Source organism: Rhagoletis pomonella, unplaced genomic scaffold (assembly GCF_013731165.1).
Source record: "Rhagoletis pomonella isolate Grant_MI unplaced genomic scaffold, Rhpom_1.0 Rhpom_scaffold_00007, whole genome shotgun sequence".
NCBI classification, from domain to species: domain Eukaryota; kingdom Metazoa; phylum Arthropoda; class Insecta; order Diptera; family Tephritidae; genus Rhagoletis; species Rhagoletis pomonella.
In genome coordinates, this window is record NW_023458561.1 from 23,648,605 (window position 1) to 23,667,505 (window position 18,901).

General features: G+C 35.3%; 2 protein-coding genes across 3 annotated transcripts in view; one reads left to right on the forward strand and one right to left on the reverse strand.

The window, feature by feature from the left end:
* The window catches only part of LOC118742480 (ubiquitin carboxyl-terminal hydrolase 31-like), a 78,439-nt gene that overhangs the window by 13,824 nt on the left and 45,714 nt on the right, over positions 1 to 18,901 (reverse strand). Inside the window, exons 5-7 of one of the 2 annotated variants that reach the window (XM_036474591.1) lie at positions 10,137 to 12,198; positions 8,971 to 10,079; positions 6,441 to 8,889 (exon numbers count right to left, since the gene is read on the reverse strand). The exons of the other annotated variant lie outside the window; for it this stretch is intronic. Of the exons in view, the coding sequence (XP_036330484.1) occupies positions 8,839 to 8,889; positions 8,971 to 10,079; positions 10,137 to 12,198 (3,222 nt within the window). The 3' untranslated portion in view covers positions 6,441 to 8,838. Of the gene's footprint in view, positions 1 to 6,440; positions 8,890 to 8,970; positions 10,080 to 10,136; positions 12,199 to 18,901 lie in introns of those variants that run through there. 2 annotated transcript variants of the gene reach the window in all.
* LOC118742483 (odorant receptor 49b) lies at positions 263 to 6,008 on the forward strand. Its single transcript, XM_036474599.1, has 7 exons — positions 263 to 556; positions 2,614 to 2,752; positions 2,822 to 3,092; positions 3,535 to 3,634; positions 3,710 to 3,811; positions 4,800 to 4,907; positions 5,884 to 6,008. The coding sequence occupies exons 1-7, from the start codon at positions 263 to 265 to the stop codon at positions 5,983 to 5,985; spliced, it is 1,116 nt and encodes a 371-aa protein (XP_036330492.1). The 3' UTR covers positions 5,986 to 6,008.

Consider the following 18,901-nt stretch of genomic DNA (forward strand, 5'->3'; position numbering starts at 1 on the left):
TACGTATGCAACTTTTAAGTGCAATGCATTGTGGATAATTGGACTCATGTTTCAACTTATTTGTGTGAATTCGAAATTATCCTTACAAGGTCGATTGCTCATTTGTAATTACAAACATATGTATGTATGTACATATGTACATCAATTCTTAAAAAAGCATGTTTACCAATTTTTGTATAAAAATGAAAAAAAGCCCACCGCGGCAACAGTTCAAATGTTGATTCGCGTTAGTTCATCGTTTGGTCGAGAAAAGAGTGACGATATGTTTGACGATCTGCAAATGATCTATATGAGTGTACGCATTCTGCGCTTCTGGTCACTGATTTACGAACACACCTGGCGCCGTTATGTTTGCTTATCGATGACAACGTTTTTAGTTTTCACTCAACTCTACTATATGTTTCACACTAGCGAAGGTATCGACGCCATAATTAGGAACTCCTATATGCTGGTGCTTTGGTTCAATACGTTATTGAGGGCTTATTTGTTGCTGTACGATCGGGAGAAGTACGAACGGCTGTTGAGTGATCTAGAAAAATTTTACTATGACCTAAAGGTAAAGTGCTTTTTTTGGATGAAAGTACTACATATCGCACACCTAGATTTAAAGTGAGTTAACTCAAAGTTCAGAGAGGGAAATTTAACTGCTTGTACTTCGTATAGATTCAACGCAATTACATAATACAAAAACAGGTATAACAGTAGTTTTTAGGGTGATGTGTATAAAAATTAAAATATCTCCATTAATTGGATGCAAGTCCTATGAATTGATTTATCCAAAAAAATCGGCCAAAATTTTTTTTTTCGTTGATCGCACTTTAGATCTTGGTGTGCGATATGTATATATGTTTTGCACTCTCTTGTGGAGTTCGGCCAGCGCTGGGCATGGCTGTTTAAATGGTTCGCGCTACAAAATCGCCAAATTTTAAGTATTGTTTAATAGAATAATGCAAAAATTGTTGTTACGTCTAAAAAAAAAAACAAACAAATTCGACCTACGATTAATCGAAGTTGATTTAGTTTTTAATTAATTGCTTTAGTTGAGTGATTGTTCTGAAATATTTCCGGTGTTTCCATGCTGGTCATATATGTTGTTGCGAATATTCGCATTCGCATTAGCAACCGCGGATTATATCTGTAACACATAACGTGTAATGTCAAACAAATCGGAATAGGTTAGTTAGTCCCTGGTGCAGCTACCGAAAAAATATATATATGTTAATCCAACCAGTAAGCCATCTACGTGCCAAATTTCATTTCAATCCGTTTAGCCGTTTTTGCGTGATTGAGTAACAAACAACCAAACATATAAACTTTCACATTTACAATATTAGTAAAAAATAACAGTAATATGTTTATATACAATAGATGTCACTCCCATTTTTCCAATAACCCTCAGTATTCTAATGAGCCTGATTTCACATACATACTTCAGCAATACTTTCAGATATGAGGCCATGACACGATTCAATAATACAAGGTTCGATAAACTGACGGTTGTCTCTCTCGCACCGCTCCCTTAGCAGTGGCACCGTGTTGCTTCTTTGCAAATTTACATGGAAACAGTATAGCTTTGGTGTGAAATAAAAGTATAAGCTTTTGTGCAATATGTTTATTTGTATATGCATATGATATTTAACTGATGAAAACATAAGCATTGGATGTTTACATCAATCTCATAGTAGTCTTATTTTAATTTTGAGTCATTTTGCAGTTTTTGTACAGCTAAATAGCACATAAATTACGTAATTCACGTAGATATATCAATATTACGTTCAACATTTCATTTAAAAGTCCAGATTTCCTGCAAATACATTAGAATTTACAAAAGGAATTTTACTACTAATTGCCTACTTTACGTACTTTTCTACTACCATTTTCGCAACAAGGGATTGCAGTCTTGCCCTTTCTCTGTCCTTCGTAAATGCGACCTTTTGTAAGGGAGTGTCAAACCGCAGCTGTCAATAATTATCTAACCTTGTGTTATTGAATCATGAGGCCATGAGAGCAGAAGTGGCCTAAGCCACAATTATTTTTTTTTATAGTACGCTAAGCAGCTGTAAATGTGAAAAATAAGCAATACGCGCAATACTTCTACTTTAAAATTTGAGACTATTATAAATATGCCGGTAGGTAGGTGCAAACAATTTTTTTTTTTGGGTTAGGCCACTACTGCTCTCATTTAGTATGTATAGGTGGCGCCACGCCCACTTTTTCAATATGGTATTTTCCTGCTGTAAAATGGAGACCATATCTTAAATTAGACCTCAAGCAATACATCGGTGGTAACTGCATTCAATTCCATGTATTACTTTTTGAGTGATGTGCGTACAAACTTACAGACAGACTGACAAAAAATTAAAAATTATTGATTTGGCTTCTGTTGCTCTAATAAAGACCCGCCCATATTCGTTTTTCCTTAATATTTATAATGTAAATACAAGAAAGAAAATCTGTTCCCACATCCTTATATATTGATACACATAAAGTTGCTTCAGGAGCACTGAATTACATTAAATAAAACATTATAGAAAAAAAAAATAAACAAATTTAGGTAATTTATAGTACACAGAGCTAAAAACAATTATCTTCTTTTATTTTATATTTTCTCAGAAAACAAAGGATTCCTACATACAAGATCTACTTACCGAGGTCAACTCGACTGGAAAATATATGGCGCGCGGTAATCTCTTTCTTGGACTTCTAACCTGTTTTGGGTTTGCTTTCTATCCACTCTTTACTACCGAAAGAGGTTTGCACTTTGTTGTGTCCATATTTCAGAGCTTGTTTTCCACTAATTTATTTTTTCACTTGTCAATAGTTTTACCTTTTGGTAGCATGATTCCAGGCATTAACGAGTACAAGAGTCCTTTCTACGAGTTTTGGTACATTTATCAGATGATAATCACACCCATGGGCTGTTGCATGTACATCCCTTATACAAGTCTGATAGTGGCTCTGATTATGTTTAGTATTGTGATGTGCAAAGCTTTGCAATTTCGTTTGAAAACTTTGCATCGTGTGCGGCATATTGATGGGTTGATTCACAAAAATGTTAAGGAATGTATTCAATATCAGCTAAACATTATAAAGTGAGTAAAGTGAAATTTTTATATTAAATTCTTTTCTAATAGTGTTCATTTATGTCTATACACATACGTATACATACATATATTAGGGCGGGTCATTTTTTTGTTTGACTATGCGCGTATAGCGTAATATGATTCTACGTGTAATTCTAAGCAAATTTGCCGAAGAAGCCATGGGTCTTAAATCAATTTGGAGTTTGCCAAATTGCGAGAATTGGTTTCAAAGGAAATATGAAAATTTTCACTGTTGCACCCTCTGGTGGAAGTTTTAAGAAAACTCCTTATAGCATATTTTTATACAAAATGTAAAAGCACTCCTTTTCGACACTTCTTAGAATTATGCGTAAAGTTCTTCTGTGCAATACGCGCATAGTCGGAAAAATCTCCTATCGAAATTGACCCGGTCTAACATACACACAAATGCTATATGTATATCACAATGCAGCTACATCGGTCGAGTGAATAATTTGACAACCTACATTTTTCTTTTGGAATTTCTTGCTTTTGGTACTCTTTTGTGTGCGCTGCTTTTCTTATTAATTATTGTAAGTATTAGTTTAATTTTAAACCAATTCATAAATATCAAGAAAATTACTTATTTCATCAAAATTTTGTTGCAGGTGGACTCAACAGCTCAGACGGTTATTGTTTGTGCTTATATTACAATGATATTTGCACAAATTTTGTCCTTATATTGGTATGCAAATGAACTTCGGGAACAGGTATTTAGTTAATATAAAGATATGAACAAATTTGCACACACTTTTTTAAATTAAAAAAATTAAGTACAGACGCAAAGAAACTTCTCTCCATAGTTGCCCAAGAGTTCGAATAATAAAGTGCGAACAATTTAAAGTTTTTTTCATTTGAGGTGTTCACTGTTCATTATAAAATCGGTTACAAAATGTTCTCGTCAAATGAGGGTAGTCTTCCAGCATTCACTGTGAAATTCTCGCAAAACTTATATGTAGTGTAACCTATACCTATATATAAGTAATAACCTACACAATTTAAATTTTTAAACAAAAAATACAACCAACTTTAATGTTCAAATAAAAATGTCCGATTTTCGCGAAATCTTCGAAAATGCGATCACTAAATCCGTATCGCTACGAACGTAGTATGCACGGTGGCGAAAATATAAATAGGCACGCGACATTTTAACAAGTTTTTCTTTTGTTTATTTAATGTAAATTATAATTTCTTTTATAAAAGTGTAGCTCATCTCTAACAAAAAATATGAACATAATTCAAAATTTATAAAAGTTCGACCAATTTCAACAAATTTTCAAACTTTTTCTCAGACTTTTTGGAAAAATTTTTGGTATGCAGTTTTGTAGTCCATTAAATTTTGGTGCTCATTAAATAAAGGTCAAGTTTAAGTGGCTGCAAAATATCGTTGATTTTTAGCATGATTAGACGATGTTACTTTTTTCCAAAAAAAAAAAAAAAAACAATTGCCAAAAATCAACGGTAAGTCCTGGATATTTCAAACTTGATTTATTTATACTAAAATTGAATGACAATAAAAATGTGTTCGTACTTATCCGAATTCAGTGGCAAAATTGTCGAAAAATTGGACTAAAATTGGTTCAATGACATCCCAGATTATATTATGCAATTCTTAACCCTACTTCATCTCTATTCGATTTACCAAAAATATTTTTACACTGAAAAATCTTACCAATTTTCATTTCTTTGCAATCATAGAATCTTGCCATCGCTGCTGCTGCTTACGATACTGAATGGTTTACATTTCCAATAGCGGTGCAGAAGCATATTCTCTTGATGATACTGCGAGCTCAGAAGCCGCCAGCGGTACGAATGAAGAACATACATACATATTTAATTTCTCTCTTATGCACATACATATCGACGATGCCTTTGCAAAACCGCCCATCGACCAGTTGCAGAACCGCCTAAATTGCAGTTGTGGTAAAAATGAGGCTTGGTAACCCTTGGCGGTTTTGCAATTGCTCGATGGGCGGTTTTGCAAAGGCATCGATGATATGTATGTACATATGTATGTATATACATTAGACCGTAGCGAAAAAAAGTTTGCCCCCTGAGTTCAAAGTATTTTCAGGGACGGTAATCATTATGCGTAACATAATTTAAATGATCATTTCGTCATTATTTTATGATTTTTATTTTTTCGCTTAAAAATAATAATTATTATTGCGTTTTATTTTTTCACTTAACGGAAATAATTATTATTTGATTTTTATATTTTCGATCAGAAGTAATAATTATTTTATGATTTTTATTATTTCGCTCAAAGATAATAATTATTATTTAGTTTTATTTTTCCACTAAAAAATAATGATTATTTATAAAATTTAAAAGGTCATACAGACCCAACCAACTAAAATTTTGACCTGAAAATTTTGTGACTTATTCCTTTTATGGGAGTATCTCTACCACGTCGAAAATCACGCTGGTATAGCTTTAGAGTTTTTGGATAATCATTATTCTCAATTGAAAAAATAAAACTCAATAATAATTATGTATTACATATCTTTGAGCGAAAAAATAAAATTATATTATTTTTTATCGAAAAAATAAAAATCAAGTAATAATAATTTCCTTTGAGCAAAAAAATAAAACTCAAATATTGTTATCGTTAATTTTTACTGTTTAAACTCGAAAAATCAAAATCATTGTAAATTACAATAGCACGTACGAATACATATATTAAAATTGTGAAATAGGTGAACTTTTTTTTTGTTTGCCTGCAATGTGCTACTGCCATGTGCATACTCATGTACCTATTTCATTTTCTTGTGCTTTCCAGATAATGGTGGGACATATTCATCCTATTTCGTTGGAGCTATTTCAATCTCTACTCAATGCTTCTTATACTTACTTTACATTGTTGAAACGAGTTTACACTTAAGGTTTCCAAATATTCGTGTTAACTACGAATTATGCTACGTAGTTTTTTTTTTATAGTAACTGAATGATAAGATAGCACAATGAGACGTTCCCACGACAGTCGGGTCTACGTAACCGGAACGACCCAGATTTATATCTGGCCAAGGACTGTCACTCCAGCAACACTCCCCAAAAAGTCTTTGGGGAATTTGTATGCTGCTACAACAACAACATAGCACAATGAGAATTCACTAGGCTTGCCCTATTTTTTTTTATTTATGCACGCCTATACTATATAAAATACTTTTACGATTTGGCTTTTAATTTAATTTTTATTTCGAATTCATCTTACCTTCAATAGATATTTTCATTTTCAACAACTTTTACTTTTTCAGATAAATAAAGGTATATATTGTATGAATACATTAATATTAATTATTTTCTCCCATGTTATAAACAAAGTTTAGTCAAAGTCTTAAATTTTTTTTATGTTTATTTAATATACTTAGGCATATGCTTCTTTTATATAATTGATTTTAATTAAAATCTACTTTGAAGTATTACATTTGGTTTTTAGCTTATTGCAAGGTGCTAAGTTACGTATACATAGACATATGTATGTAGGTTTGTATCAATAAATCTTCTGAAATATAATTATTTAATAATTAAACAGTATTTCGTTTCGTTCGTACAAACAGTATTGCAATTATTTTGCGTCATTTTGCGTAAAATCTAAAGCTAAAGTAAATGAGGCTAATTTTAGTTATTGAATATAAAATTAAAACATAAAAACACGTTGCACATAAAAATGCATTGCGACTGCTAAACAATGCATGAGTGTATTAAAATAATTAGATCAATGTGCAAGCTGGCATTGCGATACTATTAATTTTTCACCGTTGAAAAAAACTTTTTTTGGTGCCTATGGACACCGCGATCCAAACATATATACCTGCATATGTATAAGAGTAATAGTAATAAAATGTATATTAGATAAATATTAATCTATAATTGATTTTAATGCAAAAAATAAGAAAAAGTGTGTATACAGGCTTTTCCAAAATTAGAAAAAAAAAATTAAAAATTAGGAATTTTGAGAGATGGGTTCCAGAGAAATATTTCGCACTAATGTTGTCACTGTTGTAACAACATGCAAACTCCCCCAATTTGCGGAATGTTGCTGAAGTGACCGATAGTCGCGCAGTTAAAGGCAATGACAATCCTCCGAGCATATTTCTGTCCTGAAAAGGCTTCCCATTAATACCATTTGTCGTTCGGAGGCGGCGTTAAACTTAGGTCCCTTTTTTTGTGTTTCAACATCAAGACGGACAAGTTGGAGAAGAAGGTGGGACAAATTCTTGGCAAAAGACTAAGCGCCAAAAGTTTATTTTAATTTTATTTTTTTGCTGAATTGACGGTTCTTGGCCAGACATATATGTAGTACATATGCTAATATGAGTCGTTCCGGTTATGCAGAACCGACTGTAGCTTATAATTCATTCTGTTGGAAATGCATTAATTGACTCGGATAAATCATGAGGACCGGTTTTACGATACGAGACCGACTTGGGTAAAACGTACCAAGCACATCCACAAGCACTAGCAAGTTGCTGTTGCTTGAGTTAAGCAGTTTTCCGAAAACTGAGCCGAAACTCAAGTTGAATTTTTATTCACATATTCGGCAAAGCATTCGGCACTATCGCGAATTTCACGTCAACAAATATTCCCAAAAATAATTATAAAACAACACAAAAACAATTTTTCCCAATTTGCTTTTGTTTTCCATGTAAAATTATGGGAAAGATTTATTCACATGGAATTGGTGATAGGGCCGATTGATTGTCTTTCCAGTACTATTCCGTACAGGTTTATGAGGAATGTTTTATGCCGTTTCAACAGTTAACAAGAAAAGAGATATTTCCTACTGCTGTCGCTGCATCTATAAAATAAGCAAAGCGAACATTGGACTATCTTCGCACTCTTCAGTTATAAAAAATGTTGCAATACTCTTGAACCCGGCTATACAAAATAATAATTTAAAACGATATTTGAATAATAGTTACTTACAGCACTAATTAATGTTACAGTTGTAAATATAATCGTATTTTTATATTAATACATGATTAACATGATCACATGTTTACATACATACAAATATCGTATTTCAGAGTTTCCCACGTTATGCATATATTTGTAGATGAGCACACCAAAACATAATTCACCACAACGTGGTCGTACCTATCTACCTGTTTAGATAATTTCATATATATATATATATATATATATATATATTTATATCAAACTGTCATTATATTTGCACAACTCCTGCTTCTGACCAAACTATGTAAAATGTAGCAACAATCAATAAGCCAACTTCTGATAACTTTTCAATTTCACTTAAGCCCGTAGTTAACATGTATTTTTACAATAATTTATTCATCTGTGCATTCAAACTACATTCACTGGTATTAATCTATTTATAATGATTTGTAAATTGCTATTGCTATATCATTTAATATCTGTTTGCCTCTTAGCGGATATTAAGTGTCGTATACATAAATATCGACACTTTTTTGTACGTAACTAAATGTCACCTAAAGACTGCAATTGCCTACAGAATGCAACATGCATACATACATATCAAATACATACATACACGTACATTTATTTATATAAATTTGGTCACAATTTTCTTAAATTTAAAAGGAATCGCTTCCTTGGTAAATCGTTCAATTGCGTTTTACATAAAGTCAATAGCGAAAACGCCAATGATGCTTAGCTTCTACCGTTAATCCTCTTATTCATTCCCGAATTGCTGTATATTTGTATTATCAATTGTTATAATTCTTATTGAAGTTCACTAAGGAGCGACACCTCAGTTTTTGGGTGAGACCGTTATAAGTTTGTGTGGCGTTACCGGGGAAATCTGGAGTAAATGAATGTTTAAAATGTTAGCATATATATGTATAGTATATACACAGTTTATTAATGTTATAAATTATCATACCCAAAGTGATCGGCTGCCCATGAACGAATCGTCATCGTCTTCGATTAAGCTGTGATGATGATGGTGGTTCTGCTGATCGATAAATATCAAAGTGTCTTTGCTGCATGTATTAGTAGAATTACGCAACATTGACGATAACGTTTCGCTACATTCGCGTAATTTACAATTTGAACTGGTGGAGAACGAATGCCTTAGATTGAGGCCATGCACGTGCTGATGATTGTTAGCTTGAGTTCCACTCTCCAGTGCTGAGACACTCGAACGACTACCATGCCATGGCTGATGACGCGATAAGTGGAGTTCGTGTGCTGTATGCGCTGCCACTGCAGCGCTAATAATACTGCTACTATTACTCTTTAGGCTGCTAGAGAGTAATACTTCCTTGTAGTTGCTGCTCGCTGTGCCCGAAGTGGCTGTGAATCCATTAAACTTGTTTTGTAATGTCGAAGCGCCATGTATGGACGCGGCTAGCGAGTGTGGCGAAGAATGTGACGACAGCGATGAACTGGAGGAGGAAGTTGAGGAATTTCTAATGCGGCTACCATTAATACCGACTGGAATTGCAGACATGGGAATGAGACTCGTGCCCGGAGTGTTGGGTTTACCAATTATTTCGGCATGCACAAGGCTCATTGGCCCCCGATTTGGCAATGTGGAGTTATCTATAGCATAGCCATTGGTTAATACTGTTAATACTCTATTTGCTGAGGTGCTAGCAGGTGCTTTTGATGGTGTCGCACAAGCTGGTATCAGCGTCGCCTCAGTCGTCGTCGTCGTCGATACTGCCATCGCCCTGGAAGTCGATACGGGTGACGATTGTAATTTGGTAACAGATGTTGCGCTGTTCACGGATTGTGGTATTTTTGTTTGTGTTTGACTTTCTTCAGATTGACAGTCTTCGTCCATAACGAAGATCTGATTGTCGCCAACGCTACTGGCCATAAATTCTTCTTTAAGGGATTTAGCGATGCTATTAACAATTTCCTTCTTGCAATCAGCATTAACCTCAACGTCAATAGCGACAGCGTCCGCATCAACAAAGTCTAGCGTTTCAATATCGACTGAAATCTTTTCAATGTCCACAACCATTGGAGCCGTTTCTGTATTTTCTGTAGATAAAAATGTGTTAGGAAAGGGTTTAAAGCATTTTCAGAATTTAGACTTACCATTGACAACTGCGTCCACTTCATGTACAGGTTCCTTCAATTTTGGTATATCCACGGATTTTTCGTCAGCTTTTCCAGGTGTTGTGTCAATCGCTGGAGCTGAAGCGACAATAACAACTTCCTTACGATCCTCGGATATATCTTCTTCAACGAGTTTCTCCTCGGTGGCGATTATCTTCTCAACCACTGCCATTGGAGGCGGTGCAATTCGCGAGACCCAGTGATCGCCAGAATTCGAACTCGAACCGGAGCATTCAGTTGCATCCCCGGTGCGACGTTGGTAAAATAACATGTAAGCCTCATTATTAATTATCTCTTCTTCGATTGATTCGTTGGGTACCTTGGAAACCCTTTGATCGTCGAATTTGTACCACTGCCTATCGTAGGGGTTCTTACATGCGGCAGTGTAGTGACCCGTCTCGAGCGTATCCCCTTGATGGTAGCACACAGCGTACAAATCATAACGCGTCTCCCTGTTATCTCGTGAGCTAAGCGTGGATGATCGGGAGTCTCCTGAACGTGTCTTTTTCCATGGACTTGGGCGACTATGCGGCCCCATGTCCAAAGCAGCAGTCACACTGAGCGTTGTGCGCGGTCCTTCCTCCTCTTCATCGCCGCGCGCCAAATGCGGTGACATATCGAATGCATTTAACGGGAATTTTACCATAGTGGTAAGTTTTGCCGCATTTGCGCCCTTCTCGTGGTGCTGACGGAAACGCTTGAAATGCACCACCAATATGTCAGGAAGCGACCATAGACCTAGCGTCTTCACAACCGGCAGATATTGCTGACAGTGTGGGCAGCGCCAGGCATCCTCGGCACTCAATGTTTCAGCTTTGGTGTAGTGCTCAAGACATTGCTCTAAAGTAAGTACTGCAGTGTCGTTTGCCGTCTTCGATTTGCCATCGTTGCTTAAACGCGGTACACTTTCGTCTTCCACTACCTTATCACTGAGATCCGCAAAATGTTTTTCGGGCTCAGACCACTCGAGCAAAAGTTTTATATGTGGTGGTCCAGCCTCCGCCGAGAGTACTGATAATGCTAAATCGACCATCTCCGTTAGAAGCGGGTGCTCAACATTCTGCAGGTATGTGTCTGGATCTGCAGATGGATCCTGGAGACGCATTTGAAACATATCACTGAGTGGCTTTGCATTCGAGAAAACTTCAGGTTTTAGCAATGACGCCATTTCGCATAAAAGTAGTTTTTGTAAATCGGCATAAGAACAATCTCGTGCTGCTAGCAAGCTAAATGGCATGCCAAACCGTTCTACAGTATAGACAGGACCGTTGACTTTCGCTGCTTCATCACCTTCAACAGCTACTTTCCGCTTGCGCACATTCGCGACCAGTAAAATTAGCTCCGTTGTAGTGCTGGCAGTGGATGGAGTATTTGTGACCTTGGGGCCAGCTGCATTGGAATTGGCATTGGCATTAGTATCGGTAGTTTTGCCAGATGCACATATCTTGTTGGCCTCTGTTGAATTTGTGATAGAATTCGTTGCCGCGCCACTAGTTTTGGAATTAGCATTGGTGGTGCCAATTATGTCCTCCTTCTTCTTCTCCTTCTCCTCGGATGCAACTGTTTTCGATGATACCGTTGCTGGCGCGTTCTTTATTTCGGGTACTTCGATACAATAAATCGATTCGATACCACTTAATGTAGCTACTGGTTGTGAGTCGTAGAAGACGCGCGTAAATCCTTCTTTGTTTATATCAACTAGCACCATGCTTTTGCCCTGAATGCCAGTATCTGTTTGTAATTGGTCGCGTAAGGCGACAATGGGCGAACCAGTGGGCACGCTTATACCGATCTTTATTTGTCGCGGTTCTCGTTGCAGATATACCACAGTTACGAAAACTGTCTGTTGCATCAACTGTGGCAACTGCACCGAAATGCAATGGAACGGATCAAATGTGTTGGATTGTTTTTTACAGCGTGGGCAAGTGAGCGACGAGCGGAATTGTGCCTGGAACACCGCTTGTACGAAGGAATTGTTGCAGCGGATGTGATTTGCCAACGTTTCTGCGGCGATTACTTCATCAGGACGGCCATAGGAATTCTGAAAGTGCGATCACACAATAATGAGTCATGTTACTTTGATGGATTAGCTACAAGAAATGGGAGAAGCTGACAGAATAAAGGATTTGACATTTTGTTCACAGGCCCTTAGCTTAAGGGCCTCTAATGTACAAAAAATTTCCGATCTTATAAATTTTGGTCAATACATAAGCTCTATTCGATTTATCTGCTGGTGATCATACGCCATACCCTATACGTATGTATAAGCATATTAAGGTGCATCTCTCTCACCAAAAAAATAAAAATAAAATAAAAATTGTACCTACCATGTAAACCAAAGTTGCCGAATTCTTAACGAAATCTTTAAGAGTATCTCACTTCTATAACGATTTTTTTACACAAAAATAAAATTGAAGGAGAACGAAAAATGACACTGAAGATGACACAACGCCGAAACCGGTTTGTCTGCAAACCCCAAACTTGACAAGGGATGACGGAAATTCGTTCCAAAATAAATCAATATTATATGAAGTGCTTGACAAGAACTCGTAAAGAAATTTCTGTACGAAAAATACATAAAATTCTGAAAAAATTCTACAAGAAACTCTTCACATAGCAGCATTATTTTCACTGCTCAACCGATTTTCTTCCGAAATTTCGTAAAAGAATCGAATAAGTTTTTTTTTCAGTTTAAAAAATTCTTATTCGTTTTAAGAATGACATTGCAGCAGCTAAGAAATCAACCGATATTATAGAGAAAACTCATCTGTACAGCACTCTTTGCAACAATACACGCCTAATATTCCTAGCGTAGGCTGCGTTTCTCTAAACTCATTTAAGTGGAAATTAACTTTAATTTATTTTTTTATTTAATTCTCATTTAAATTATTTTGAGTTTCAATGAGTTCTTTATTCAATACTACGTTCAAATTGACGGGCTAAACATGTTAAATGGGCTTGAACCAGTTAAATAAACAAAACATGTTCATAAACAAGTTAAATCGCATGCAATTGTTGTTGGAAAATTCAACCAGTTAAATCACTTAACTCGTTTGAAAACCAGTTCAGCGCAGAGTTGTATCAGAAAGCTTTCTGCTCCGGCCAATCAGAAAGACCCAAAAGCTTTCATTTGACACGCCAACGTTCAAAAAATTTATATTCTGAAAAATATTACAAATTATCAAAAAATATCAAAACTGTATGCATGTCTGCCCGCCAAAAAAGACGCCCAGGCGGTAAATAGTTATTTCCCATGAGGTCTCATCGTACGCAGAGATAAATAGTGCATACGAACTAAACATTTTGAAGTCTCTAAGTTATCCGTATGCAAACAATTGAAATTTCGAAAATTAAAGTAATTTTCACTTAAATGAATCTGGTGAAACGCAGCCTTAATAAATAAATGCCTACTATTAGTTTGAGAATGGCAGGCGCGTTGTTTTCTCTTGAATGAACTATGCATGATACAAAAAAACAAGGTAGTTCCATTGTCACTTTTTCGTCGCCATATTAACAACCTGACAATTAAGCAGATTGTGACATTTCGTGCTACCATACCCAATATCTAAAATCCTTCAAATTTTCTTATTAATTTTTTGTCGATTTAAAAATATTTTGTTCTTACATGTACATTTTAAATTGTGTGAAAGCTGACAGTTTATAGAATTCAATAGCGACGAAAACAAAGGGGGTTAAGTGGTTAAACCTTACCTAAGCCGATCATAAAACTTGCGACGCAATTTCAGCATATGCCTATGGGTCTTGGCGAGAATGTAATCCCTGAAGGTTTAGCTTAAAATGGTTCTCGGGATACACCCTGTGATCCTGTTACTTTCCAGAAGGTGTCGCGCCACAAGAATTTTAGTTTATTTGGCTTATACCGCTAGCTTTCAATGGCTTCGAGATCGTTTTCATATACCCTCATTTTTCATACCTCATACCTCTTTTTACCTCTATTCCAAGTTCTACGGTGGCACGCCGCATTTTCCAATAAATCCATACATATATCCAAACAAAGTTCCGGGACTCTACCACAAATAATTCCAGAGATATGCACTATGAAAAATTCGATTTGTATGGGAGGTTCCACACGCCCTTTAGATATCGGGTTTGTTTTAGCCTATAACCATTCTTGGAAAATTTGTGTCCGAAATTTCCAAAAAATCGGTACAGCCGGTATGAGCATTGCGACTCCTCAAGCGAAATGAACTAATGATTGCAAAAAATGAAATCAAACATCATAGTTGACCCAAAAAGAATATTAGACTTCATTCTCTCAACTTCTCAGAATGTAGAAAAGCTAAGAAATATATAATAAGATAGGATATATTAAAACAGCCTCCAAACATTTACTAAAGACGCCCTTGGACTACACAAATCAGTTTGATTGAAAATTTATTTGTATCTATTTATTTTATACTTCAATTTTGGGTGTGTTAAAATTTCATGTGAAAACAATATGTGTTGCTGGAAAAATTTTAGGCCCATGGGTCCTAAAGTAAATTCCATTTGCTGTCAAATGGACAAAGACAATATTGTATTACGAAATGTGTAATTTCAGTGTCTGAATTACATCAGAATCATCGTATCCGATATAGAAAACTACATTGTGAAATAATGAGATGACATGAGGACACTAAAAAAATTTTAAAATATGTTCACTAAAATTCTATTAATATTAAAATAATGATTTGGCAAGTTGGTATCGAATTTTATGTTAAATTTAAACGTTTTTAAGACAAGATATTGATTATTCTTAAAAGGTATATATGAATACAACTATTTTCTTTATAATCCCAAATTTAGGATATAAAATCTCCCACACCAAAAAACTTACAATTGGGTAACGCCGCTTCGATTTTTTTACAATTGAGCAATTGTCAAAAATCTGCTTTTTAATCAAAAAGTTGTTTATTGAAACTACCTTCTTTTTTGTATCATGGAACTATGTATGTTAAAAAAAAAATAAGAAAAATTTGGTATAGAAAATATAAATAAATAAAATCGCCAAAACGTCAGGGTATTAAAATTTTAGATGCTGATTGTATATAATAATTTCTTCAAAAAACGTTAAATATCAAAAATTACAAATTACAAACTTTATCGACTAAATAAACGTTTTAAGACTTGTTTCTGGAACTCCATTGATTGAAATAAATGCAAAAGAGTGCTTCAGCGTTTTCTTTTCCGACGAGAGAAAGGAGTGACACTAAAAAAACAACTCGTGAGATTTTCTCATATTGCCGTTTTAGCCCCCATATACATATTTGTTACCGTAAAAAAAATGATCGCTACTTTTAAAACAGAAGAAATTTTTTTGTCAAGGTAAATTTAAAAGCTATTTCATAATGATTTGCTGTCGACGCTATCGGCGTCAACGTTAGCAGCGCTGCTACCTCCTCCTTTAGTTTATCTTATCTACACGAGACGCTAGGTAAATTGTAGCTTTCCACTTTGCGAATTTGATAATAATTCAAGTGCACGCGTAGCAATACTTACAATCACGGCGCACTCGAATTACATACCTGCATACACAGATGTGTATGAGTACAAACTGTCGCGAGAAAATATTTTTAATAAAAATACATACTTCAACAATAATTTGCTTTTGTTTACATAAGCAGTCGGCGCAATATTGCGACAAACCCTTTTCATTTCTCTCCTCACTCTTTCTTTTTGATCACTTGTTTTTTGTTTTTGTTTTTTTTTGCAGATGCCTAATTTACAATGAATGTAAATAAGAATTGTAAAATTAACTGCCACAATCTGTCTGGTCGCCATCTATTGGCTAGCCACTAGAGCATTTGATGGGCAAAAATTACGCCGCAACATTTTCCTCAATAATAAAATGCAACGTAAATATGTATGTGCATAATATATATGTATGAAAGTGTATATACCTATCAGACATCTGCAGCGGGTGCATGATTTTCGTGTATACTCGATCATCTAACCAAACCCGTTTTGCATCGTTCTCTGTATACGAGCAGAAGTATTGTTCGTTATCGACTGAGCTCAAGACGAACATGTTGGCCACAACACCCGATTGCTTTTCATACATACTTGATTGGGTTCGGGTGCTTTGCAGCTCAATATACCCGGGTGTTCGAGTTTCAACCCGAGTGTGCACAAAATTTTCTTGATTGGCTTATGACGTTTTTGTTTCTACAAAAAATGTTGCCTTCTCATCGCGGTGTTCTTAGTTTTTGTGCGTAGAGGGTAAAGAGAAGGTTGAATTTTTCGGTAGTTTGTTTAAGTGTACATTTAACCATTTCTTATATTTTTGCTCGTACAAAATGCGGCATCACGACGCCTACATTCATTTAGGTATAAATGTGTGTAGATCGGCAATGCCCAAGCACTATACACTCGGTGCACATTTATTTTTTGTAAAAGTACTTATGTACCTACATAGTTTTAGGCTGTGTTCTAATATATACACACACAGCTTTCCACGCGAAACTATACGAAATAGATGCAAAAACATTTTTGTCTACTTCGCTTCTAATTTTTTCATTGCGTATGCACAAGCACAAAGCAACAACATTTTCGTATGCTTTGTGGGAACATATTGGCGCCAGTTACCTTCAGCGTAAATTTCTTTGTTGTCCTGCATTTTATCGCAATGTTCGGGTGTCCGTTTCATTGTTACACAAATTTTCGGGTTAGCTGCGGGTGTCCGAGTGTGGTGTTCGCTTGTGCGAGGGTGATCGAACAGACTCGTTCGTAACCAAAGCAGCTGTCGGGTATGCATCTCGATCGAACACATAATAGCCGAGTGTGGCGTTCGCTTGTGCTTGATTTTTAGTGAGTGTGATCAAAAAGGCTCGATCATACTCAAAGCTGTTCTCTGATACCTATACATACATAAATGTTCAAAACATTTGATGCAGACTTATGCAATTCATGAAACATTTTACAATTATAGTCAATAAGTAGATAAGATGCAATTTCTTCGCAATGCTTGCGTAAGAGAAGCTGGATAGAAGTGGAAATTTCTCATATTTTCCTCCATACTGTTGAAGTTGGAATATCAGTTTAATACAAAACCTGCGTCATTGTCGAGAAGATAGATATGTATCATTTCTAAATATACAAAAGATAAATTTCTACAAGGCTGGATGGACAAATCAAAATCTATTAATTTCTTTAATAACTTTCTACAAAAAGCTCTCATGCCTTTATCGGTTCAGTATGGTTTTTGTGTAATTATAGAACACTACCCAAATTTTTATTAAGGTTCAAACGGTGTGAAAGAAATAAAAAAAAAAGAAGTGTATCGGTAGTGGAGCAAATTAGGGTCGTATATGGTTGAAAAATTTATTCGGTTCGGTTGAGCGGTTCGAACCGTTTTGCAACTTTGGATTGGCTGGCAGAGCGAATTTTTTACCGAACTGAACAATTTTTATTTAAATACTTGCAATGGATGTTAGAAAAGACTTTCTATGACACTAATCCTAACTAAAAAAAGATTCCACTTTCCCCATATGCTGATAAAAATTCAAGTTTTTCTTTTTAATTCGGGCCTATACAACAATCTTTTCTAAAATTCGTTCCAAATATTAAAAAAAAAAATTGTGCATTTCTGTAAAAAATAGCTCTTCCAGCTATTTTTGAACAAAATCAGTCGAAAATTTCTCAGCAAAAAAATAAAAAATCTGCAAAATCAACGAGATCTGTGAAATATGCACCTAAAATTTGCACAAGATTATACTATAATTTATTGGGCCACACAATTTGTATGTCCATTTTTTAAAGTTTGGCGAATTTTTATAAATCCTGTATAAGGGTTACAACTTTGTTTTATATGTATGTACGACCCAAGGCATATCAAACAGGTACTAGCATTAGAGCAAACACAACATTTACGTGTATTTAGTTGTTGCTTCTGGTATCTAAAGTGTCAAAAAATAGTCTACTTTTTTAAATATCCTACTGGCTTCCCTAATTTGGAGCGCTAAGCGTTGCGTTTTCCAATGCCAACCAGCGACAGCGCACGCTATACCCAAATCATCGCGGCGTAATTTTTGACGTTTTCTCATTTCCTCTCGTTTTTATTCTCGTTTCCGCTTTCACTTTTTTGCCCCCTTCTTTCTTTCCGTCTGCTGCATCGAACTTCAACACGTAACGCCCTGTCAAAAATGTAAATTCCATTTGCTCGGCGCTAGCGCCGCGTTATTGTGGCATGCTTCATACAAATTGTATAAGTATTAAGATTTTTGACAGTGCCTTGGCGCTTGAAGCGCCAATTTAGGAATGGCAGATAGTGGGCGATGTGAAATATAAACAAGTCGAAATAAAACAATTTAAATTTGGGTCGAGACTCATTCTTTGTAAATTTTCTTCATTCCAGAAACATCAATACATCCTTTGCAGGGCCTAATAATCAGCGTTTATGCTCCTGAGTTAAGCAAACATTCGAAAAGCTGGCTTTCAATAGCTTTTTTGAATATTCACATGCAAATACATTTTGCCAATTAAAACTTTTTGTGAAAAAATTAACAATACTTGACAGTTTAGAGACGGAACAAATTGAAAAAATAGCTGTTCTACTCCTACTACCTGTTTAATAAGTCTTGGTATGACCTATATCTGTATGTACATATGTATAAATTGTTTAAATAAATTAAAACTCACAAAAAAAATAGTCAAAACTTGTAAAAAAGTGGTTTCTAATTATCGGGCCCGCAGTGTATGTATTCAGAGTATATCGATGGCTGAGTGGAAGATCGACCTATCTCGGT